The 26,297-nt window shown below is 42.7% G+C and overlaps 2 protein-coding genes across 2 annotated transcripts in view; one reads left to right on the forward strand and one right to left on the reverse strand.

Annotated features, from left to right (window-relative positions):
* mindy3 (MINDY lysine 48 deubiquitinase 3) lies at window positions 1–25,707 on the forward strand. The gene is made up of 16 exons (XM_049584703.1): window positions 1–139; window positions 602–940; window positions 1,280–1,359; window positions 1,784–1,844; window positions 1,943–2,167; window positions 2,353–2,404; window positions 3,169–3,283; window positions 3,566–3,639; window positions 3,773–3,852; window positions 4,069–4,139; window positions 5,843–5,923; window positions 16,640–16,712; window positions 18,701–18,773; window positions 22,860–22,947; window positions 23,798–23,869; window positions 25,067–25,707. Exons 2-16 carry the CDS (start codon window positions 697–699, stop codon window positions 25,214–25,216), a joined length of 1,539 nt encoding a protein of 512 aa, XP_049440660.1. The 5' UTR covers window positions 1–139; window positions 602–696; the 3' UTR covers window positions 25,217–25,707.
* Window positions 1–26,297, reverse strand: part of upp1 (uridine phosphorylase 1) — a 189,958-nt gene that overhangs the window by 26,050 nt on the left and 137,611 nt on the right. The gene's annotated exons all lie outside the window — the stretch shown is intronic.

The following is a 26,297-nucleotide window of genomic DNA, read 5'->3' on the forward strand; positions in this document are numbered from 1 at the left end:
ATTCACGTCAAATGTACGCACCGTTTTTTTCTTTACAATTCTGTTGTAAATAAACGAATGACAGAGACGCTGTTGATAGTGAAATTGCTACCAAAATATATAATAAATACGGAATCCCAATACTCGACTGTCTAACAAGGTAATTAAGCTTTAACGTTATCGAACTAATGGCATACGGTATGAATTCATACAACGGTTATCGGCATCGCTGTGCCGTAAGTAGTGACTGAATGACAAAGCAATGAAAGATTAGCTGCTAGTAGTGATGCTAATGCTAACTGGTGACATTACCAGTCCAACTCAGCTCTTAATACATTTCACTGACACAGTTTTTTCTAAACAGTTTAATAAGGTCACAACGCCCCACAGAAAAAGCTAACCGTTACCACACTGTCAGTACTAACCATCCGGTGTAACTATTTGACGTTAACGCTACGGTTAGCTTTCTCGTATGTTAATTATACGAGCGAGTCTGTGGCATTACACTGATGTACAAACTACCATTGTCGCCTTAGATATGCAATGAAGTTATCTGTGCTAAAAATTGTGCTCCCTTACAAGCAGTGACATAAGCGTATGCCTTTGTCCCATTACTTTGCAGGCTAGTGTGGCTACGTTGATGTCACTCCTACCCGCCAGTTTGCTGCCAGCCACTAAGGGAAGACTGTGTCGTGCAACACAGGTAGCTTGTGGCCAATGCCACAGGCTCGACCTGCAGAGAGAAGTGGACTATCATCCTCGGAAAGGGCTTGCAAGTTGGCCTCAACAGACCTCTCTTTTCCCCTTTTGGCTGTTGGGACTGAAGAAGGAGTGCCTGTGGACTCACCAGCAGTAAAAAAATTTGTCATGTCGGAGTTAAATAAAGAGGTGGTGGATCTGGTTTGGGGGAGACCCTCCAGTGGAGGAGTGTCTGCCTCTATCTTCCGTAGATGGACCCAAGGTATAATGCTTTGTTTCAGTATGATGGTATGAATGAGAAGGTTTTTGCAGAGCAGGGTTTTCATCTATGTGCAGTGGGGAGCCAAGTGTATCCAGGTTTTAATTCTAACAAAGATTACAGCAGGTGATTTCTTTTGTTGGGTCATCCTCTCTAGCTGAAGTTCAGATAAGCAGTAAAATATCATGCTGTTGTTTATGAGGTTAGAATGATCATAATCTGGACCATCAATGTGAGCATGCAAGAACCTGTGGAACTCTAATGTGTGAGAGTTGAAGTGTCTAAAATGCTTTTTATTTCTGTGATTTTTTTAAGGTTGTTTTGTCTATGTCTTTACCACAGGATTTGTTTTTTGTGAGAATGAGCAGACGGCACTGGAGCAGTTTGAAGGAGGGCCGTGTGCTGTCATTGCACCTGTCCAGGTATGGTCTAGTTCAACCTCTTTGCAGTATTATCAGAGCTCAGTCTCAATTTCCTTTATATTCCCTAACTATTGAGCCCCCAAAGACCTCATTAAGAACATTCTCAGCAGGTGGAAGGGCTTAAAATTATATTGTGAAGAATTAGTCTGCAACAGTGCACTATCTCAGAATGTAGACCTTCCACAAGATCACTTGGGGATTTTACAGTGAGCTAGCTTTTAAACATGGCAGACTGACTTGGAATCAGCATCTTAGGGTCTTATAGGTATATACATTGGTGGCAATGCTTATTTGACAGATACAGGGTTGATCATATATAACAAAATGTCTTAAAAGTCTGTGAATATGGACAAGCAAGTGTAGCATATCAGACCATAGAATGTTTTCCTGCAAATTTAGAGACTGAAATTGTGTTTCTTTGCAGGCTTTCCTCTTAAAGAACATTCTCTTCAACAGAGAAAGTCCCAACTGGAGACAGATGACAGGTATATTCTCCACAGAAAAGTCCAAACCATTGTTTTTCCTGTTGTTCATGTTGTTGTAGGGCTTGTTATATCATGCATCTTTTATGTTTGTCTGTTAGAGGAGGAACAGAAAACAGCCCTGTGTTCCACACTGAGTGAAATCTTGGAGTCAGCCTGCTCCAGTCCCTCCACAGGGTTCTGCCTGGTGACTTGGGCCAAGGGACAAAGCCCTCATACTAGCACACATACTAACACACAGACACAGACACAGACACAGTCACAGTCGCAAACGCAAGACATGCCAGCACCAGAGAGCAGCCAGCCCCCACAGGATCAGCAACCCAGTGAGTCCTACGTCTGTCACATACAGAATGACAGTGCACAAACAAATGCTCACTTTTTCGCCCAAGCCTCATCTTAACCTTTAATAGCAAAATTAGTAACTTTTAACAATGAACGTTTTAACAGTGTGGACTTTTTCTGTGACATGCTCCAATACTACAGTGTGTGTATGTTTTCTTGTGCGTAGCTGCTTTGGCTGCCGAGGACCTTGGCTTTGAGCGATTTCACAGTGTTCTCCAGTAAGTGGCACTTAATATTCTCACTGCAGATAACACCTTGCATCTTTACACTCATGACTGTCTCTTCCTCAAGGCAGATAATCCTGACATTAGATAATACTGTGGGTTTCTGGAGGGATTACCTCACAAATCCTTGTTTTGGCAATTGCCAATATGGAGTACTGAGATAGAGAACTACATATTTCTCTGAAGATAGTGTCAGTGGAGGCGAGGGGAGGGGTGCTATTTGATTCATCTAGCCTGCAAGGATTGGCTTTCACATTGAATTAGCTATTTCACTCTGCTCACAAGTTGCTGACTCAGCACTTTTCACTGATTGCCTAATAAAAAAAAACTACCTCTCACTACCTTTCTTACACACATACTGTCTGTCACACACGCACAAACTAAGTGTATGCACAACTGCATTTGCCAGAGGAATATTGAAATTTCATCACACACTATACTGGCAGCTGAGACCACAGTCAGCAAAAAAGCAGTGCTGACTCACAGTGAAGAAGCGCATGCTAACTAAGACGGACAACCTCAATAGCAAGCTTCCAGGGTGGAGCAAAATGAGGCAGTGGCTCCACATAGACAATATCACATTTTTCTTTGCCCTCTGATGCTTTTAATTGATTTCTTCCTTAGTGTGAAAGTTATCTTAACCAACCTGGGGGTATAAATACAATTAATACACCAGTCTTATTGATCCTAAAACCAAACTAATGTTTTGTCTTTTGAGTGTTTCATTAATCAAACTGACGTTTGTTCCCCACCTGCAGTAAGCGGACCGTAATGTCAGTGTCTGGTCTCAGAGAGGAGGTGTTGTCTCTTTACCACACCTGGAGGGGGTGCTGTGGAGTTTTGCTTTTCCTCTACTCCGTCATCCTCACCAAGGTAAAAAGAAGAAATAGCTAGATAGAGAAATGGATAGACATTTTGAATACTGATAGGAAGTAATGAGATTGAGGATGTTGTCTCTGATGGTACATATTCATCAAGTAATTTTAATGAGGTGATAAAGAAATGATATATTTAAAAACCTGAAACACAAGATTTTTTCTTCTATTAATGAGCTTTTAAGGAGTATGTTATATCATTTTAAATAATGTTTTCCTGTGTGTTCCATCTATGTTCAAATACACAAAAATTAAATGCACATTTATCTCTGTTGTGCAGGGCATAGAGAATATAAGAAATGAGATCCAGGACACGATGGAGCCTCTCATAGACCCTGTGCATGGCCACGGCAGGTATAAAAACACTTCTCTTGTAGAGTTATAGATCATTGCAAGGTCATTCTTGTGTGGCAAAGCATACAGGATACAGGATACCTTATAGTTCCTCTGAAACTGCTGATTTCTCCTTTCTTATCGTTCTTTTCAGCCAGAGCCTGGTGAACCTCCTTGTAACTGGCCACGCTGTCTCTAATGTCTGGGATGGAGACAGAGAGTGCTCTGGCATGAGTAAGGCCCCCACAAAGTTACTGCACATTCACACAACAGATACATGCACACACATCACACTCACAGAGCTCAGTTTTGTTGCCCCATACTAAAAACCATATCCACCAGAGGGCAATCATTCTTAAATCCCACAGCACAAAAGGCACAAATTAATGCCAGTTTGACACGAGTTAACTTATTTCAATTCTGTTGCTCTTTTTTCTCCCTGTCTTGTAGAACTGCATGGTATTCATAAACAGGCATCAGTTGGCTTCCTCACGCTCATGGAATCACTACGCTACTGCAAGGTACAGACGCACAAAGGTTCTTAAAACATGTAAAAGCAAATTGTTCAATAGTTTCATGGCAGATACACAAAGGATTTGTGGATGTTTTTATTTTTTGATGAAGATTCTATTAATTGATATGAACACCCACTGTACATGCCAAGAGAATACAAATAAACATACAAATGCTGTTAACTTGTGAACACAACAATTCAACGTGTGAACACAAACCTCAGTGAGAGCTCCCGTGTGAAAATATGTGTTTGGACAATTGAGTCCCAACAGACTAACTGTAATCCTTGTCTCGCTCTTTCTCACTACATGTTTATTTTCTGGCGCACATGTACCTAAACACAAATTTACCAAAAATAAGTTACAAAGGAGACTTATAAATACATGTGGCATGACACATTTTAGTTATCAAGAAGGAACAACAGGAATCTTGGCTATTTATTTATTATTGCCAAAATAAGCAAGCCCAGAGAAAGCTGTAGTGAGACATGAACTCTATAAATAAGCAAAGTAAGCAGCTATAAAAAGTTAATAGCAAGTAGATGGTTGCCAAAGAGAGTTGTTAAAAAGTGATTTAAGAGACCAAGTCATATCAAATCAGAAGAGGTCGGCTCATATGTGCACTGTTTATATATTTGATTTATTGTTCCTGTAAGAAAAGTTCAAGCTGCATATGAAGAATAGCCAACGACTAATAAGAGAAGAGCCAAGTGAAAATTAGCTGTGTATTGATATTGATAATATACATTTCATTACGTAGTACTATTTGTTAAGGATCCAGAGGAGTAACATGATGCTCATTAGCGGTAGGAATCACAGAGTAACTCACAATGGGATACTATCATGTTGCCTATGATGGCAATGGTACCACGATACAGTGATACTAGATACATTGCAAGACAATCTTCCGTGATACATGACGATTCTGTGTAACTGTAGGAGAGAAAATACCCCTTAAAAGGCAAAAAGAAATCAGGAATTATGTATGTATTTACTGCGTTGCTGTGTCCGTTTCACAGAATTTGACAACTGAGATGAAACTGTGTAAAAAGTACATTAGAGTCTTGGCTTAGTGGCCCATTAACACAGGTGTGGTAGCTTTAGCTGTTTTATGATGAATCAGGTGGCTATACATGTTCATTTTGTTGCCCATTTACATTATTTTCACTAGACAGTTGTTGCAAATCTTATAGTCTTTATTGATGTTGTTTGCCCTATTTATGTTGTAAAAGTCAAGGTGGACCTAGACTCTCACTTTAGTTTGTTTTCCACCGCTGTCCAATTCCACACTGTCCGCCATTTTCCCCCCTGTGATTTTCTTTACCAGTGGAAGTTAGTTAACTCCCATTCACTTTACCCTCATTCATTTCATAAGTACCACCACGAGGAGTCAGGAAGTAGTGACTCTGGTAAGTCAAATTGGCAGGGGAATGCATTAAGAGGGCCTGCATGTTTTCATAAAAATATCGATATTTGGCACATTGACGATGTATCCCAAGAGGACGTAATACAATATATTCCCTCGATGACATTTTGTCCCACCCCTACTGTTCACATGCTGTGTCATGTAATCTCTGTTGAATTATTAATGTTCTCCATGAAAAAGACTTAAGTTAACCTTTTAACAATTACTGATAAAAACAACTATAAATAGACACTCATTCTTTTCACATTCCTTTCTGTGTGTGTGTGTGTGTGTGTGTGTGTTTCAGGTCGGGGCATTCCTCAAGTCTCCAAAGTTCCCTATTTGGATCCTTGGCAGTGAAACTCACCTCTCTGTGTTTTTCACCAAGGCAAGTTCAATACACTCATCTATAAGCAACACATATTTCACTCACACAGACACATGGTGTGTAACATAAGCCAAGTCTCCTCAGCAGGTTTGAAAAACCAAAATATGGAATGCGCTTAAAAGATTTAATATAGTGCCGGTCAGATATCAATGTGGGGGAAAAAGAGAGGCTGAAAGAGAGGGGAGGGAGAAATGAGCGCAGGAGATAGTCATATATGGCCAGGGCTGTTTCTTGGCTTTTCACCTATCCAGCATTGAGGGGGGAAGAAAAGCTCTGTCTCCAAAGAAGAACTTAACAAGTACAGACACACACACACACACACTTTTCATCTTCATGCTCTCTCACTCTCACGAAAACACGATTTTAGTTTCTCAGCCATCTGTGATCAACTAAACAATGTGTAGTTCATAATATATGACCGTGATGTAAACTGCTGAATTTGGACTCCAGTGAGAGCCTCCATTTACAACAGTACCGCTGTCTACCTTCACTGTCAGGTTAATTCCAACAAAATAGATCACACATTTTTCTGTCCTGGCACTTGTTCATAAGATTTTTTTTTGTCCTGGGAACTAAGAAGCCGCTGAAACAAAACTCAGGAACTAAATCACAAGCAGTTCTTGTAGCATTTTCATGTTCAAGTTTCCACAGCATCTCAACAAATGTTAAAGACTTATAAACTAATGTCATATTTGCTGAAATTGTCTCTGTGTTCACATAGCACTAAATGAGACAGATCATCTGTGAAAATATATCATGTTCCTTTGCCTACTCTATTGCCCTGTAGCACTTCTAATGGCCTTACTGCATGTGAAAGAAGAACAACTAATGAGAGCTGAGGAGTCTCTAGCTTTCAGTCATGTCAATCATGGCTCGTGAACTGTGGTCAAATTGTCAAAGGCAGTAATAAAGATATAAAGATTCTGTAAGTGCATTGCCTAATTCTCACATCAGATGTTTTCAGAAACACATTATATTGTACAGTTTAGCTGTAAAACAAGGAAGTTGGTCTGGCTGGTGGGAGGTGCTTAGTACTGTGGTGGACTGCATCCAACATGGCAGCCATGTTGGATGCAGTCCACCACATATTACACAAAGTTATTTTCATAAAAGTTACCAACTGTAGCATTAAGAATAGGAAAAGTGGACTATGATTTAAGAGCAACTGCTTAGTTTGAGAAATAATTAAGCACGGAATAAGACAACACACTGTTGTCTAACTGGACTTTAGATGAACGTCAGAAAGGAGATGTTAAGAGATAAAAGGAGAGGTTGAAAATACCAAAAAGGCAAGACATTTGACTAGAAAGAAGTGAGGATCTTGCTCCTCAATGTTTTTCTGGGTTATTCTCCATATTAGTATGTAACCACATTGACAGCAATCAACAAACAGTTCACCCAGTGTTTGGTTTGTAGATAGATTAATCGTTTGCATGTCAGTAACATTAAACAAAAATCCCATCTCCACCCATATTATAGAACTAACAATGACTTGCAAAGAAGCTGGATGACTACTCTTTAAAAGTTGTTGCTTTCTGGAGGCATGTGTTTGACAAATATGTAACATTCTGAGCTACAGAATGCACAATTGAGCCATCAGAAAGTACCACATCAAAGTAGCATTTGGGTGCAAGGAATTACGGTCCAGGAAAGAAAACTGGAACCAGGCTCAGATGATCAAAATGCATGAAAAATATCTAGACTTCTTAAAAGGGTTCCTCAAAACATCCTACAACATCAATTCAAATATACACAATGCCACAGGGTATATAATCGAATGCAAGCCCTTATTGAGGTCAACCTTGCTGTTGTAACTTTGAGAGAAACTTTACCTCTTGAGTAGAAGTTTGAATCTTCAGATCTCTGTGCCAGTTGGGATGTGTGTGTATACATGTGCACACACTCATCCAGTTTGCACTCAAACAAGCATGTTTATCATCTCTATCGGTGAACATGTAACATGATACATTGCTGTAGCCCGAGCAGTAAAGCTGGCAGGTTTGGTTGTAGCAAATCGATTCTCCCTGCTGTTGTGAAAATGGCACCAAAGAGGCAGAAAAATCCCAGGCAATCATCTCCATCATAGCCACACCCTTAATATAACATTGATTAAAAGCTCAGTTACATGCATTACGCTCAGGCCTGCTAGGCGAGTGGATCATGTGTTGGCTCAGTGAAGAACCAAAGTCGTCATGCATGTACTGATGACTTACCGATTGCTACAACTCCCCCGGCACTAGTGACATGTTCACATATACACACCACACACACACACATTCCAGAGCACAGGGAACCTAATCCTGATTAGCATTAGTGTTGTGTGCGTATGTGTGTGTGGTTTCAGGTGGATGGCTTCCTGTAGGGAATGTGATTCCAGAGTTCCCATCTGGATCCATTTGTCCCACTGGAGACTGGGAACACTCTTGAACACACACACGCATGCATATGTAGTGACGTATATGGCTGACGCTACACTTAGCCACCTTTACAACTTTGAGCCCAAGCTGAAGGGGGAAGACTTGGGGCAAGGGTGCTCTGCTGGCAGAACGCACTCAGTGTGACCCTGTCCTCCTTGAAAGGAAATCTATGTTTGGAGCTAATTTGAAGCACACTGCGATTTCCCAGGCTTGGTGATACAAAAATACACGCTACCTGGTTATGTAGCTTTTAGCTCCGATATGGAGCCATCCCCACAAAAGCAGAAAACCTGATCCCCGCCTCTGATGTGTCAGCGGCTCCTTCTGTCTGCCATTGGGGACGGGTGTGTATTCCCCCGGGCCACTGTCAGTGTGTGACTGTGGCTTTCAGACCATCAGCTTAATAGCATTAGTGTTTTTATCTAATCTACCTACACAAAGGCCATTCCACCATCTCTGATCCCTACCCACAACACCCCCTGCACTCTGTGTCCTTGGTTGTATTAATGTGTGTGTGTGCATGTGAGAAAGAAGCTGAGTCTGTATAATGGCATGTAATGGGATCTGTTTTTGGACAAGAGTTTCTGAGACGCCAGAGGAAGGAGAAGAAGGAAGAAAGACAGACAGAGAGTCAAGGAGAAGAGGGATGGGTGATGTATGAGACACATCGTGCAGTATATCAAAAAAAAAAGAATCTTTCTTCCTTCCTGTTCCTCCTCTTGTCTTTGAAGTAACTATTCACTCTAGTGTGCAGTAGGTTGCTTGCCCAAGTGAAGGATTCCCTTGTGCACCTCAGCTAACCTCTTCAGATTATTGGTCCCTCATGGGAAGGAAAGAGGAAGAAAGGAAGTAGAAAGGAAGGATGCACTTTAAAGAGTGGTACAGTGGTCACTCGGGAAAGGGGGGGGTCCTCCTGTGACATTTCTCATCACTCTTTCCTCTCCTCTCACTGAGTGATGAGGTTCACAGGCTGTATCTCTGCTTCTCAAGGGAGTTACATGTGTGTGTTTTGTGTGTGTATGTGTACAGTAGTTGTGTTCAGGGTCAGTGATTTACTAGGAGACAGAGCAGCCGCTGTGGCGCTTTGTGTCCCTTAAGACTCCAGCGCCTGTCTGCAGAATGTCCTTCATGGACTGGTTAGGAGCAGGAACTTATAACACAAGTTAATGTGGGTCACTTTCCTTCAGTGAGGCTTTATCGGCAAAACCACAGTAAAATTGCGATATTGCCAATATGGCAGGGTTAATATCGTTGAAAATAATTATAGTAACATTAGAAATATTTGGGTAATAAAATAAACCTTTTTTCCAGAGCTTTTGACTCCATCCTGCAACCTTCCTCTGTCATTAGAAGTTGTTTAGGGGTCGAAAGACGTTTTCGGACAAAACAGTTCTGGGGACTCCCTGAGAGGAACTGCCCACTGGGGAGCATCCCTAAAACCTACATACCCTCAGGGCCTTTTTTTTTTTTTTCATTTTGCATTTGCGCCACCAGTAACAACACTGAATTGCTGTACCGTAAGCTGCCAGCCAAGCAGTTGATATAGCAACATCACTTTTGCTTTGACCAGTCAAAATCATGTTGTATTTCCACCGTCATATATTTGCTCAGTAAAGCCTGGACTTCACTTTTGATCCATTTGTCCATGTTTTATTCCATTTTTTACATTACAAGCTTTTGTTTGTGTTTTGCGTTGTTTATACAGCTAACAGCAGCGTTCCCATGGTCCTGGAAAAACTGGAAAAGTCATAGAATTAGTAAAAATCCTTGAGAGTTTTGGAAAAGGCATGGCATTTTATTGTGTGGTATAAAACTAATTGTTAGAGCAATCTCCTGTGGATAACCTTCTATATAATGCAACATAAGATTTGTAGCTGTTGATGTAATGTAGCTCTGCTTTGCGTAGCTATGCGTCAATTGTTAACTATTTGTTTACCATCACATACATTTCTTCATTTTCTCCCCAAGTTCAGTCTCTTCCTCCATGTATGCCAGCTAGCTTGAATTATGTCTAAATAGTTTGAATCTGATACATTTCAATAACACCAGGCAAGTGGGGCAAGAAAAATAATGTTGTGACAGCATGATTTAACATGTAGGGTCACGAATCCCAAAGTTTCTATACTTAAGCCCCATAGTTTTAAATTGTACAGCATTTTTGAGATCACGCGGTTGACAAGGGCAGCCCGAGGCCGTTCAGTTGTCACTTGGAGCTCTAATTCACACTTTGATTTCGTTTTAACTACTCTGAAAGTGGTGCAGTGCTTAGCATTGTCACCTCACAGCAAGAGCACTCCAGGTTCAAACCTTGGGGTGGGGGAGCCCCCCTGTGCAGGGCCTCCATGTCAGTGTGGGTTGTCTCAGGGTACGCCAGCTTCCTCCCACAATCCAAAGACATGCAGGTTAACTGGCGACTCTGAATTGGCCATAGATATGAATGTGAGCGGTTGGTAGTTCAGCAGAACAGACCTTTTCTTTTTTCAATCAAAATAACCAATCATCCAAAAAAGCTATTGTATTTATTTAGTATTTTCTGGCAAAGTTATGAATTTATTTTATTTTTGTCTTGTAAATTCATGACTTTAATCTTGGAAATTTTGCGTTTTTTCTTAGAATATTACCCCCTTCCCCCAGCTTCTTATACACCATTGTATGCCCCCCCCCCCCCAGTGTACTGAAATGAAGTTTGTACTTTCTGTTAAAGAGGATTATTTTCTGTCCTTAGTATAATCAGAGGGTGCGGGCCACACAGAAATGCAAAACAACAAAGCGGTGTACATTAACAGTCATTAATAATCTCTGACAGGTCAGACCATGGGCCATTGTCGTAGGATGAAAAGCTGTCTGTGTCGGTGTGTGTGTGCTGCATTATTCTCCCTTTTCCCCTGTGTGTCGTTCTCTGTTATAGGACCCATCATTACGCTATATAACTATCCTCTGGTGTCGCCTCTCTTTTATAGCGAGACACAGTCTTTCTCATCCAAGACAGCTCCATAAATCACAGCTTTGTCCTGTCTGTCACACCTGAAACACATACACACACACAGACATACAGTAGATCCTGCAGACACTCCTTATGTAGCCAGAGAGATAGGTTTTCTAAGGTTTTCTGTACTCCAAATCACACGGGACACAGGCTAGTTGAGGTGAACAAAACAAACACACATACAAGCACATATACACTCTGTATAACAAGCCCTCACACACAGACTCCCTCCTCAGTTTCCTCCTCAGGCTGTCATGTAGTGAGGCTGTTGCTGCCTGCTAGGAACAAGGCAGGAGACACTGTCCGAGACCTCTGCTTTGTTGTCTTGAAACCGATCCCTTCAGACGCACTCTATGGCCACTCAGAGCCTCTCAGCATGCACAATAGCTCTTTGGCTGGACCGGAGGGAAAGAAAGAGTAACTCTAGTAAAGTACTATGCCTACCTGTCTTTCCTGAAGTACCTACCTGCATGAGGAGATAAAGGACAAAGAAGGGAAGTAAGAATGGAGGAAAAAGTCAAGGGTTACAGGGAAGGAAATACTCCAAAAGTAGAGTAGCTACTTATCGCAGGAAAGGCAGGTAAAAAGGGGTAGAGCTGAGCAATAGAAACAACAGAGGAAAGAGGCCTACGGGGGATGAGTTGTCAACCTATGAGGCTTGACTTTACTCTGTTTACTTTTGGTACTGGGTCCTTTTCTCTGTTTCATTTTTCTTTGCACCCCGCATCGGAAATGTGGCCCAGTGAGAAGAGAGCAACAGAAGTGCAGATGGCTAGAGGTGAATGTCCAGGCAGTGGCCAGTAGAGTCCCCCGAAAAACACACAAACGATATAGAGGTTACATACAGAGCTTGGTTCTTTATCTAGCAGGGTGTGATGCAGGAAATCTGGTCCAATGATAAGAAAACCAGGCTCACACACACAAACACACACTGTATAGTGCAGACAGTACAATGCAGATTTAATCGGGACAACGGGAGAAGTCTGGATGTGTCAGTATTCGTGACTTAACTGCAAAGACACACAAACACCCCTGCTTACACCAAAGCATTTTATGGTCATTTGAAATTGGCTCTTAAACAAGACATCTTTGATGCCAGCAAATGTATTCTTGTTTTGCTCAGAGCAAATGGTCTGCATTACTTTGTGTATTTAAGTCATTGGGATGGTGCATGTGTTGTTCTTGCTTTGTTCTTACGTAGGGTAGCTTGTTGTTGCTCTGTTAAGGGGGTCAAGGGTTTGTGCAAAAAAAAAAGTAAGACTGTGGGGATTGGAATGTGCTCCTTGATTTCATAAGGCACACTTACAAAGGACCAGGCATCAGTGCAAAAGTGTGAGTGTGCGTCATTGTACTGCATCTCTGCAGGAGTATGAATATCTGCACACATCCAGAGAATAGCACGCCAGCTTGTATTCGGGTATAAGCAAACAAATTTCGGCAGGGGACAGGTCTAATTATTGCACAGATTCTCTCTCTTACACAGACACAGTCATGCAGTCACTTACACACACACTGTGGAGAGGAAAGAAACGCAGAGACACAAAAACACACACTTGCACACACACCTTCCCTGCGGAGTGTGTTAGCTCCATGACATGTTTTCCAACTCAGCAGCATCTTCCTCGGGCCTCTAATAAAACACACATCAAAGAGAGCCAGGCAGACCTGTCATCACACATGTGATCACGTAATTCCTGTTCCCATTATGTGCGTCTGCGTGTTTGTGTATGATCTTATGCTTATGTGACTCACTGTCTTTTTCATGTGTTCATTAGCCTAATGTTCGCATGTATAGTTCAGCAGTAATGGTATGTTTTGTGTTGTTTTGTCTGCTGAAGACCACTTACAAGTGTTCCGGTGGAGCGTTGACATATTGTAACTGTTGTATTACCTGGTGATTTACACAGACTGTGTCCATCCTGCTCTGGAAGACAATAAACCGTGTTAGTCGAGCCGTGCTTCATGAGACACACTGGACTTACAGGGGTTGTATACAGCAGCCTAAGATCGATTAAGCTTCTCATCACTTTGGGAAGAGATATGTGTTTTTGTAGTTAAAGTATGCTGTTTATAAATGTAATATAAGTAATGGTCTAGCTACAGTTCATGTTTTAAGACACACACATTCATATTTAGAATGCAGTCAACCACTAAGACGCTTTTTTTAGCACTTAATTCCTCCTGGGACAGCAAAATGACCCTTGTCCACCCCTGTAAGTGAAACACAGACATATCTGGCTAATGACAAATCTACCGTCAGATTTATGTAGCCTGTAATGTTAACACACCAGGACCCTGTTACACTCTGTGTGACAGAACTGCGTGTGAGCGCGTGTGAGCGCGTGTGAGCGCGTGTTCGCCGGCCTGTGCGTGTTTTCCTTTGCATCTGAAGAGCCGGCAGCTGGGAGTCATCTCTTGTCGATGTGTCCCCCCTAAACCCCTCTCTCCCCCGTTCTGTCTCCCTCTTCCCCCGAGTAAGACCCTGAACACGGTAATAAGTGGACCATGAAACCTTAAGCAGTCTGCGTGGATCAGAGGCTCAAGCTTTAATAAAGGCCAGCTAAAGGAGATGAGCAGGGATCACTTACTCTCCAAAAACATAGTGTGTTTGTCCAGCGCTTCGTTGTCATAAATACACTCCCTCCCTCACTCATCAGGAAGAACAGTGAGAACCCTCTGACTCTCGCCTACACACTTTGCATGAGTGTGTGTGTCTGTGTGACAGCTTAGGCTGAAAAGCCATATTTTTGAGAGGTATCTTATTTCATCCTCATCCCTGCGATCTCTTCTAAATAAATGGTTATATCATGCAGTATATTTGTAAGGATCTCTGACACTTGCACTCCTTATCATTGTTTGCTTACATTGTTGATTATCTAAACTGATGATTATCCAGCTGTTTAACTTACTGTGAGCTCTGGACAAGATCTGACAGTAAGTTTAGAGATGTCAGATAATGCTTAAAAATGTAGGAGAGGGCATGAGAAAATGCTCCCATGTGATCTGTGACAGGTCTGTGGGTTTAGAGAGTTAAAGTTACAATGTGTAATTTACGTGGTTGTTTATTAGCAAATATAAACTATTGCTTTCATAAATATATATTTACTAAAGTGTAATGCAATTCACATACAAATGGAAGCTTTCTCGTAGGCTTAGAATGACTTCTCTGTATATACACAGGCAGGGCGCGGTATGCTGGAGGCTGCGCTCTTGCGTCGCCGTATTTGAATACAGTGGCCGAAAGGGATATACACGCTTCGCCTTTCGCGTTTACCTACAACTTGCCGTCACTGGAGACAGAGGGTGAAGCTCAATCCGGGGGTCTTCTGTGTGAACCTGCTTTGTACTTTTATGATTCTGTCGCACTTTAAATGGAGGACCACACATATGTTTTGCCCCCATAAGAGGGAAATCATGCCACCAAATAAAAGAAAAAGATCAGATAAGCGAGGACGGGACAAAACCCGAGTGAATATCAGCATTGCTTATTCCAGGTGGAAAGAACTCCTGTGGAAGAACACTCTGGAGACGCATATATTATAATAGTACCAACCTATATTTGCCGCACTGTGCCGTGACTATCACATAAACGTGTTATTTTAGCATTACTGTGCTAATGTTTGCTTGTGTTACCAAAACAATTAGAAATAAAACACTCCGAACATAACATTATATCTCACAGATAACCTATATGTCACTGGTAAGCTATAACATATTGTAGCGTCCGCCAGGACGTGTGGAAAGGATGACACAGTTATTCGGCAAACCACCGTTTATTACTGAACAGTACAGGTTACTGTTGGCCGTAACTACACCAAAACAACCAACAAACAAGAACTTAGCTCTAACTCCAACTGTGCACTCCTGCTCTCTCCTCCAGCTCGCTCATACACACACCAGCACGCACACTCACACAGCCCTCATTCCCGTCACACAGCCCTCATTCCCATCACACTCGCACCCCGCCCCCCTACCTATACTCATTCAATCCCAAACATGCCATTAACTCACAGAACACTGACATTATAACAGAACATTTGATGCAGGGTCACTACAATATCATAACATGGTTTAGATTCTTAAATAAATATTCACCTCATCGCTAGATAGGCCTACTCCTGAAAAACTTTAAAAACTCGTGGATGATGCCATCTCTGTCTGTGCAAGGCTTTTTGTCCTACGAGGCCACCGTCACTTACCCGATGGGAGGGGTGAGCAAGTGAGCGCAAGTGAGCGCTGCAATCTAGAATTTGACCACTGATGTCAATGTTACTCATCATTTTTACACACTGAGGCTTTAAGGGTTTTGTATGCTCAAAACAAACATGGCAGTTTTTCATGTGTCTATGGTTTCAGCACAATGAGTCTTACAATTGGGGATTACACGTGCACACTTTTGGATAACTTCTCCTCTGTGGCATTCATTTTGCACACTTGAAAAGTGATGGAAGTAGTCGTATAAAAAATGGAAAAGGCCCAGATAATGTTTGAAAGAATTTCTGTTTCAAAAGGTTACAAAAATTGTCAAACACAGATGTTGGATGAATGTGAGCTGAGGGGGTTTTATATGCTGTTACATGATCTGACAAGCATTTTATTTGAAGCATGCTGAGGCCCGTAGTGTAGAGAGAACAACGAAGTGTTCATTTAATCAGCGTCTACATTGCAGGCGAGTCAAAAGGGGCATCGGCCTTTTCTAAATGCACATACACCCCAATTTCTGATCTCCCTGCCAACACTGCTCTTTCTAAATTCCACCAACAAACAAACACTGTAGAGCTCGTCATAAATCACGAGCTGTATATGTAAGACTTGATTTCCTGATTGTGTGTTTGGAGTGAAAACAAGCCGTCTAACTTTATCAGCAGATCAGTTAATAACCCGATGGGTTCCAGTGATTGCGCTGGCCCCACCGATTACACATAGTCACACACACATATGCATGCACAATGTACATTCGCAGAGCATTACACGCTGCTGTAATGGATGATGCTATATGCTGACTGCTCTACTGCAGTGTGTTGTACATTAGTGCTTCTAAACCTTGACAAGAACAATCAAAGTCTGTTAGTTACGAGCAGATCTAGATGGTTGTTCTAATGTTTCGGCACTGATGAAGCCACAATGTGATCTAATTCTTCCTCCCCTCCCTGCTCGATCCGTCTGTTCACTGTCTTACTGCAACACTCTCTTATGTGGCCTCTTTTAGGTCAGATCTCTTTATGATGTCATGCACAATCGCTCGCCTATTTCTCTTCTTTCTTCTCCTTCTCATACATTTCTTCCTATATTTCTGTTTCTCCCTCCTTATAGGAGATGTCCCTGGTAGGTCCAGAGTCTCCATCAGAACAGGCAAGGAGGGTCTTCCAGTCATTCGATCCTGAAGGTAATGAGCGAGTATATACTATATGCATTATTATTATGTGGTTGCACTCCTGCCCTTCACCCTGTGCACACTAGTTTTTACAGACCAGTATTCGCTCATTAGTGCATCAGCTATCTGAACACACACCAATGTACTGTAATTCATCCAAACGTTCACTCTAACACAGCTACACACACTGATCAAACAATATCCTGGCCCTGTTGTGTTTCTCTTGCCTACTCCCTCATTGAGCAGATGCATTCATAACCTCCACTGCCCTCCTCGCCTTTCTTCTGCAGGAAGAACGAGGGCCTGTTTCTCTCCTCTCATCTCTGCTGTTATTGTTTAGGTTGGTGAGATCAGCTCCTCTTACAGCTGAGTCAACCGTCCCGCTCTGTCCCTCTCCTCCTCACTTTCCCATGCCTCCTGTATTGTCACTTCCAGGTGGCTGGGGTAAAAGGCGAGGGAAAGGAAACAGAGGGTGACATAAAGTCAGTAGAAAGTTAAAGAGAGGACATATCATCGTGTCAGATGAAGTCTGCAGCATTCATTTGTGTCGCCTCAAGATTACAGGGTGGGGTGTTTGCGTGTGTTCATGAGCACTTAGACACAAAAAGAGAATTCAAATGAAGCATTTAGTCCCAGCAGCTGTTGTATAATGCTTTTCTTCTGAGACGAGAGAGAAGAGGGAGAGATACAGAACATGAGCATGTTAACATCACACACTTAGAGCTACACATGTTGCAAGAGTGTTCAGCTGAGGACCTGTCGTAACAAGTACCTTCATATTTATGTGTTTTTATTGTGAAATGAAGTGTGCTGTGCTCTGTCGCCATAAACAACATTATTCACAATCAGGCTCACTGGAGCAACATGCTGATTTGTGTGGTGTGAAACACTGTAGTGAGATAAAACCTACCAGCTGAAAGCGGCCTCGCCTGCTCCAGCAAGTTCAACAACAAAATATGTAAACTTAACTGTCTGTTATCTTTTTTCTTTTCCTTGTTCTTCATCTGTCTTTTCCTGTTGGACCAAATACAGCTTTGCATATTCTCAAATCCACTTCTCCCATCATCTGCCAGGACATTCTGCAAGCCATATGGTTTTTTCCTCACACACACTTGTGCAAATACACACATGCATGGGCCACAGTAGGTGCATCTACACACATAAAAGCACATTTATGCACACATGCAAAGAGGATGTACCCTACATGGTGCATATACATTTGCACACCGCAGTGTATAGACACATGGCGTTGCTAGCAGCACACTAAAAGGCCCATAAATCTGTCTGTGTCACATGTAGAGTCAGCACAGCTCCCTGTGTTGTGGAAAAGGGGCGCCAGACGCGTTCACATGCACTACAGTGACTCACCACACATACACACGCAGCAACCAATTGTCTCAGGATGTTCTTCAATATATGGTGTTTGTCATTGTCTCTGTGTAAAGTGTGTGTGTGTGTGTGTGTGTCTGTGCTGGCTGCCAGACTGTCAATTGTCACTTTGCGAAAATAACATCTGGCATTGAGAAGGGTGAGATTGAGTTGCTTGAGAGCGGACAAGCAGAGTGCTTGTCAGTTAATCTCCACAACACACTAGGGGTTTATGTATGTATCTAAACAAGAGGCCACACAGGCTCACATGCTGAGGTTTAAAGGAGACAAATCGGTAAGTGCCCAGACGCACAGAAATACTCTTTGGGGCAAAAACACATGTTAGTGTTTAAAGCTTCTCCTCTCAGGTAAAGCAGTCATCACGGCCATGGAATGTAGGTCAGAGAGAAAGGACAAGGTGTGTGTGCGCATGTGTGTGAGATATTTTTTTTTCGTTTAGTTGTGTCAGTTGAGTTCATTCCCCAGGGCCAATGATGTAAATACTTCTTGTGCCATATATGTAGGTGAAGGCTTCCCCTGGTTTTTAACTGAAGCCTGTATTTTATGTTCTGTGCGGGGTCAGCCAGTGCATCAGCCCCACTTTATGTCTCTTCCTCTCCCTCTCTCTCTAGATAATGGCTTCATCCCAGAGTCTCTGCTCGAGGACGTGATGAAAGCCCTTGACCTTGTCTCAGAGCCCGAGTAGTAAGTGCTTGCATGTTTAAGGCTTTATGTTTGTGTGTGAATTTCAGCTTGTGTGTGTGCGGCACCTGTAGAGCTTCTAAAGTTCTAACTCCTAAGTCACGGCCAGGCCAGGTCAGCAGCCCTGCGCTCATGTTTCACTACCAGGCTACTATAAAGTAGGACCAGAGAGAGCCCACTATAAAAGCTGAGGAAGAAAGAAAGACGGAAAGAAAGAAAGTCAGAAACAGAGGCTTAGGAGGAGATCATTAACTGCAGGAAGAAAGATTGTGAGAGAGAGGAAATGCTTTAAAGTGCCGCTTCAAACAGAGGCACGTTCTCATCTGCGGAATAGTAAGCCCTAACGCTGCAGACGTGGGTCTCGGCCAAGTAACTGGACCACTGATTTGCTCCGCAGACCCCCAGATGGGCGATAGATCACAACAACAACATAGCAAACTGGGGGGAGACTCCCAGTGCAAACAGGCGAGTCTCATTCCTTACCACACAATGAGAGAGTTATTGTAGGGATTCCACCATGTGAAAAAGTAGCATCTTTAGTACTCGGGAAAGGGGGTGATTAATTTAAGTATCTAGGAGTACTAAATCAAGGTCTTTCATCACTCTTTGAAGATGAGTGCAAACTGTTTTCAGGTTGCCTGTGACTTAGTAGTCCTACATATCCCATGACCAATGGCCATCAGCTGCGATCATTTGTGGTAAACAACTTTGTGAACACTGCATGTTCTCAGCAAAAGTCAGGATACAGCTACAGGAATTTACATCTCTTGATCATTTGCTTTGTAGTGTTTAGGATCAAGGTACTCATACTCAAGCCCTTTAAAACATAAATTCTTGTTTATTGTGATTTTCTATGGAATTAAACTTTAAAGTTTGATTTAAATTAAGTGCAGATCCACAAAATAGGTAGAATGCCCAATGACCATTCTAGTGAACTATCAAATAATCACTCTCTAATGAAATAATTTACAAACTGAACAGGTAGATGTGCTGCATAATAGCATCAAAACATGAATTAATCAAAAATATTATTAATTTCTGTTATGTTAATGTTATGACAGGAATACAAAGATGTGTTCTTACACCCATATAAATCACTGTGGGTATAATTACTGTGTCCACAATGTCACTCTGCCATTTACTATGGAGCAAATCTTGGATATCCAATCCTCACTCTATGACTACGTTTAAATGCACATTATTATTCCAAATATGACAATATTTTTAATTTCAGTCAGACAACTCAGGTTTAAAATGTTTATTTTAACAGCAGAACATAGCTAGAGTTTGGCGTCTAGACTCTGGCCTCATTGCTCCCCACAGATATGTTCACATGAGATATTGGGGAGTGATGATTACATATCCTCCCCCCTTAGGCAGAGCCTGCAGGTGGATGCTGGAGGGAACATGGGGCTGAAAGAGTGAGAGGCAGTACTGATGCAAGGCTGCAGCAGCAGCATAGAAAACGAAAGGGAGAGCTGGGAAGATTTTGCAGCTTAAATGGCACCAACTTGGGAGGGTGTGTTGGTTGATGATGTATGACGTGTGTGTATGAATCAGCGCAGCTTGAGTTGACTGCCTGAACTAGCTCACAGGTGTCGTTCCATTTGATACAGGTCATGTCACCACCATATTTCGTTTGGATTGTCCAAAAAAAGCCTTTTTCTGAATGTAGCATTTTACGATTAAGACATGTGGGATTTACCAATATTATTTGGGTTTTAACAGCATTCATTGGACATGTGCACAGTGCATTTGGCATACGCATCTCAATCAAGGTTTTTACTGCAGTTTGCGACATACTGCCTTTTGCCTGTTTACATCAGCTCTGTGCGTTATACACAAACCAACTGGCCAACAGTTTGCAAGGCTGTGGGGTATAGATGCATGCCTTAAGGAAAAGCCCAAATTTCTGGTCAGAAGGGGAAATACACCTACTTTTTAAGCATTATGAAAGACAAGGATATTAACAGGTTTTTGTAAATGCACAATTATTGCAACACCAACCTTTTCAAAAACGTGGTGGAAGGAAGGAAGGAAGGAAAGAGGAGGGCTGTGTTCGTACGGTCAAACAAGTCCGCCACTGATGTAAAACATCGAAACAAATCCTACTGTGATGCAAAGAAGCAAATTGGTTCAGTATTGAGGGAGGCGGATGGAGCCGGCAGCCGCGAGGTAGATATGGGGGCAAATACGTCCCGTATAAGTTTGCGCATTAAAAGTGCTTTTTTTCGCCACTGACTGGTTCAGATCGCCAGTGCTATCTCTGTAAATAGCATACTAAGCGTTTCCCTTACCCTTCACTTCCTCTGAGCTGAAAACAGAGGAGCCATGCTGAACGCCGCTCAGAGTGGCACTGGTTGTCCCAGAGTACAGTTGAGAGTTTTACTGCATCGATTGAAAACAATGGTTCGTGTTTGTGCTTATCCGAATTGCAAGAACAGGATGTCGCGCAACACCCCGTACAGCTTTCATAGGCTGCCTTTGTCGGACGGCAAGATACTGAAGTTGTGGCTAGTTGTGCTACAAATGGATGCTAACACTCTGTCCAGACACTGCGCCTTGCAGACCATCGGGTCTGCAGTGCTCACTTCTCCCAAGATGACTCCTGCCAGCCGAAGAAGAGAAGACATCCAATCCCGAAACACCTCTTCCTCAAGAAAACGGCTGTCCCACGAGTAGAGAGAGCTACAGACACAGTGGAGGTAATGTTATATAAACAATGTTCGAAACGCTTAGTATGCTATTTACAGAGATAACACTGGCTATCTGAACCGGTCAGTGGCGAAAAAAAGCACTTTTAATGCGCAAACTTATACAGGACGCATTTGCCCCCATATCTACCTCGCGGCTGCCGGCTGCATCCGCCTCCTTCAATACTGAACCAATTTTAAAACGAGCTGTACCTATGAATCATACACACACATACACATGGGGAAATAGGGCCCAGGTTTAAAAATACCGAAGTTATCCTTTAAGGCACATTAATCAGAGTTTTCATGGCTGGATGTTAACAGGAATATAAATGAAATATTCATTTTCATCGGCCAGCTGAGTAGGAATACTGTGTTTTTCAGAATAAGGGCAAAAAACTGAATATTTTGTGAATGTAAACGTGACTTTAGTGACATTTTTAAGCATTATTAACAGATTGAAATGCCAGACAACTCTAGCAAATGTAACAGTACAGATTGTTATTCACTGTCTTTGTGTAATTCTTCCAGAAGACAATGCACAGTTACTAATGATAGATATACACTAGTCCATGCAGACATGATGATTAAATAACAACCCACGAGGATAAATTGGACACAACCACTAACTGTGACATGATCAGAAAAGGCTTTTGCTTGCACCACGATCTCGTGTCCAGTTCATTTTTTAAACGATGAAGTCATATCCAGTCATGCAGTAGATGCTGTGCAAACCCACCGCAAACAACCGATTCCCTTGATCCCCATCGACACAAAACCACTTGTTGATATAAAAACGAGATATTTTATTCACCCCTGAGGAGGTGTTCTCTTCTCCTCACTTCCCTGTAAAGGGAGCAGAAGGTTGACTGACGCTTTTAGGGATTTACAGTGTTGCTCAGTGACACTTCAGCAGGGTCGCTGTCTGCTCTCTATGCTGTCCGGCTTCACATGCTACTTGTAAAAATCGATGGATGAAAAAACATTGCTTTCCCTCTGTGTCTTGGCATAAACTCCATTTCTCTCCTCGCTGCCTTAAAAGGGCAATCGGACCAGATTTTTTTATCACGGTGGAATAATAATAACACTGATCTAACACGCAGGAATGTCTGGAAAGAGGTATATTTAGTTGCACCACGATATTCATGAAAACATGCAGGCACGCACCAAACACGGGTCCATATTGAGTGATGAGCTGATCATAAATTTGACTCGGTTTTCATACACATACAAGACATTGCAGACCATTCCTTTTGTGTTTTTGGACTGAACCAATGGCTCCCCCCAAATCCCTTCTCTTTTGACTCACATGTTTTCTCTCTCTGGATTTCTGTTTTCCTCTGCACACTTTTATTTACATCCTTTCCTGTCCATCTCTGTTTCTGTGCCTTCTCAGTGTCAGTCTGGTGAAGACTAAGCTGGATCCAGAGAGTTTGGGCATAATTCTTTTGGGCCCGTTCCTGTTGGAGTTTTTCCCTGATCAGGTACGTGTGTGCGAGCAGAAGTGGACTTCCACCTCAAAGACATACACACAGCATGACGAATACCTTCCACCAGTCACACAATCCATATCACAGCTAAAACACATGGACAAAGAGTCGTACACACACACACACACTTATGTGTGACACTGATGTCTTTTTCCCAAGCTTATGTGGAGAGCTGTTTTCGCAAATCAAAGGTTTTTATGCCCAAAACATTCCTGTGGTGTCTCATGTGAAATGTATGCGTGTGTTCACCATCATGTGACGTTACTTGCCGAGAAGCTTACACAGAGCGGTAAGACGCTTTTATGAGGCAGAGCAAACGAAGAAGACAGGAGAGGGAGAGATAGAGGGGAACTGTGTTAAAGTGATCAGGGCTTTAGGGACTCACCAGAGGAACGGCCCCGAGCCGCAAAGAAATTATACTACCATTAGCCAACTGGACACACACACTCAGACACATGTGGGATTGGGGTGAGGGTTAGGGTTTCATATATAGGCTTATAAACATAAGAGGCAGGACACGCTCGCAGACAACACACCCTATTAGCATTTTGCACCTTTAGGCCAAAGTCACGGGAAGTGTTTTGGCTCAATGTCATTGTTCGGACGTTTTTCTAGTGTTGGGTGTTTTCTGGTAACTGCAGTTTGGGCTTTGTTTTAGTGCACAAATACACACACACACGTTTAAAATTGAACACGTGGGATTTAACATTAAGCTTTGGTTACAGGCAGAGATGTGTCGGTGTGACTTTTCAATTCAAAAATGCTCTCTGTGGGAACAGTTTGCCCAGAGACTCTTGAACAACATTGCTTTTTTTTTTCTCTCTGCTCCCCGCCTGTGTTTCAGGATTCAGGAATCCCAGACTCATTTCCCATCTACCACTACAATGGGCTTAAACAGTCCAACCACAACGAGAGGGTAAGACACTATATCATGTACAGGTTTGTCAAAGCAGCTGATGGTGGTGGTTCCTTTTCATATTCTCTCTGTCTCTCAGCTTACTACTGCTCTTCTTTTCCTGTCATCATTTATACACACATGCATGCGCACGCACACACAGTTGGAGACGGTCGGCCACTCCAAAATAAACAGTAGCTATTGCGAGCCTAATAGCCTGTCCATCCATCCAAAAACCCTGGCTTAGCCTCCTATTTCTCCAAGTCCTTTCAACACGGAGGCCACTGTCAGCGGCCTCGCTGTGATAAATGTTCAAACACAGGCCTATTAAGGAAGCTTAGGTTGATGGATGATTGTCATTGGATGTAGTTGGTGGCTGCGCAAAAAGCCTGGTACTCAGGAATATCATTTTCTTCATCTGTCAACTTTGTCTAGTCTGTAAAGCAGATTTTTTTCCATACTGCTACCTGAAAATGTAAGAATGGCACCACATGTGTGCCCACACTAAAGCACACGCCTACACACACGCATGCACATGGCAGCAAGGCGCCTATAAGGTTATGATGACGATTCCATTCCCATAGCTCCAGATGGGAATAACAGACCTGCCGGCAGCAGTCCCCTGCAGCTGGTGTGTGAGTGTCTGTTGTGTACTTGCATCCATCTATGGCATCTCAACCCTGACCCCTTCAGAGGAAGTGTGTGAGAAGAGATTGATGGAGTAAAGTGTGTGTTTATTTACCTCTGCATTAGAGCTTTGATCGAGCCCAGAAAATTCTCAGTGTGTTCTTCCTTCTGTTATTTCAATAGTCTGTTGTTGGCTCTGCATCTCACACTACAGGTTCAGCGGAACAGGCTGTGCCCCTCTGTGTATTTCCGTCTTAGAGTGCACACGCCGGTTTATGAAGATGCATTGCGCAGATGATATCTACACTCTCCACAGCATGTTTTGCACATCTCTCCCTCTGCAGGGGAAGCAGAAGCAAACACTGCCAACCAAGTCACCCTGCAGCCTCTGTCATCTTCCATCCCTCTTTCATGCACGCGCTCTCTCCCCTGGTTCTCCACTATATTGCTCTGTTGTTCCATCACTCTCCCGGCAAACCCAGCAGGTGGAGTCGGGCCCAACCAGGCTCAGGAAAAGACTTGGAGCTCTACTCTGCATTAACTGTACACTGACCTGCGTGTGTGTGTGTGTGTGTGTGTGTGTGTTTTCAGGTAGAGTACGTGGAGGGAACAGCTCTGGTGCTGGGTTTTGAGGACCCCATGGTTCGGACAGACGACACTCCAGTCAAGCGATGCCTACAGACCAAGTGGCCCTACATCGAGCTGCTGTGGACCACTGACCGCTCCCCGTCACTGAACTAGCACTTACACAGTTTGTGTGTGCCTGTGTACGTGGATGGACCACTACTATTCCAAACACCCCTCTTCGGCTTCCCCTCTGCACGCTGACCCTGAAAGGTCAGCAGGTTACAACTATTGGCACACATGCACATAAACAACACAGATGAATGAGAAAAACACAACTGCACACAAGAGACTGAGACACTTTTGTGGACTTAACATACATATAATGCCTGAGATCCATTCTTCCATCCTCACTCACACATTCCACAAAAAATCCAACTCACCTCTCCAGTTCATGCTATTGTCTGTTCATGGCTTGTAATTGACATGCAGGATGTTGATAATTATTTAAGAAAAGTAAAAAAAAAAAAATGAATGACTGTTTATTTTTACAGCTCTGCTCTGTGCCGACACCTCTGCTACAGTAAGCAGTAGACAGCTAGAACCTGTTTAGGGAGCAAACTGGTTTGGTTCAGCAGCTCAAGTGTGTCACTGAAACACACGCTGAACCACATGTACAGCCAGTCGACTGTGAAACACTACTGTTAATCCAGCTATAGGACTGTTCGAGGGAAAACCTACCAAAGCCTTCCACATATAAGAACACACACACACACACAGACAGACTCACACATACACATACCATCACACTCACTGACAAGCGTTTACAGCGTAAAGGGACCAACCCAGACGCAGAGAACTGGAGATGTGAACACGAGGTTTCTTCAGTGTTTTCATCAAGATGAAGCTGGTTTACGTGCTTTGTGTGTGTGTGTGTGTATGTGTGTATGTGTGTATGTGTATGTGTATGTGTGTCTGTGTGTGTGTTTCGTGCACCACACTAGGATGTTGGAGAAGTGTTCATGTATTTATTATCACACTCAAAGGTTCTGGAATAAACACTTTTTTGTTCAAATTGTTGTGTGGTTTGGTAGCTTTAAAATCATAGATGTTCGCCTCCGTTTGTCTTTTTCTCATAAATATCCTGATCTCGACAATGGACAGCCTCGGGTTTCAGGATGTCCAAGGTCTATCTGGATCCCCTTAACTCAAAGTCACACACCAACTTGTGTTTTGTGTCCCCAGAGACTCTAAATCA

The sequence above is a fragment of the Epinephelus fuscoguttatus genome, linkage group LG8 (genome assembly GCF_011397635.1).
Source record: "Epinephelus fuscoguttatus linkage group LG8, E.fuscoguttatus.final_Chr_v1".
Classification (NCBI taxonomy): domain Eukaryota; kingdom Metazoa; phylum Chordata; class Actinopteri; order Perciformes; family Serranidae; genus Epinephelus; species Epinephelus fuscoguttatus.

Coding starts and splice junctions, on each gene's coding strand:
- mindy3 (XM_049584703.1), top strand. CDS start 697: ATGCCACAGGCTCGACCTGCAGAGAGAAGTGGACTATCATCCTCGGAA. Junction 941..1,279: donor CTTCCGTAGATGGACCCAAG/GTATAATGCTTT, acceptor TCTTTACCACAG/GATTTGTTTTTTGTGAGAAT. Junction 3,853..4,068: donor CAGAGAGTGCTCTGGCATGA/GTAAGGCCCCCA, acceptor CCTGTCTTGTAG/AACTGCATGGTATTCATAAA.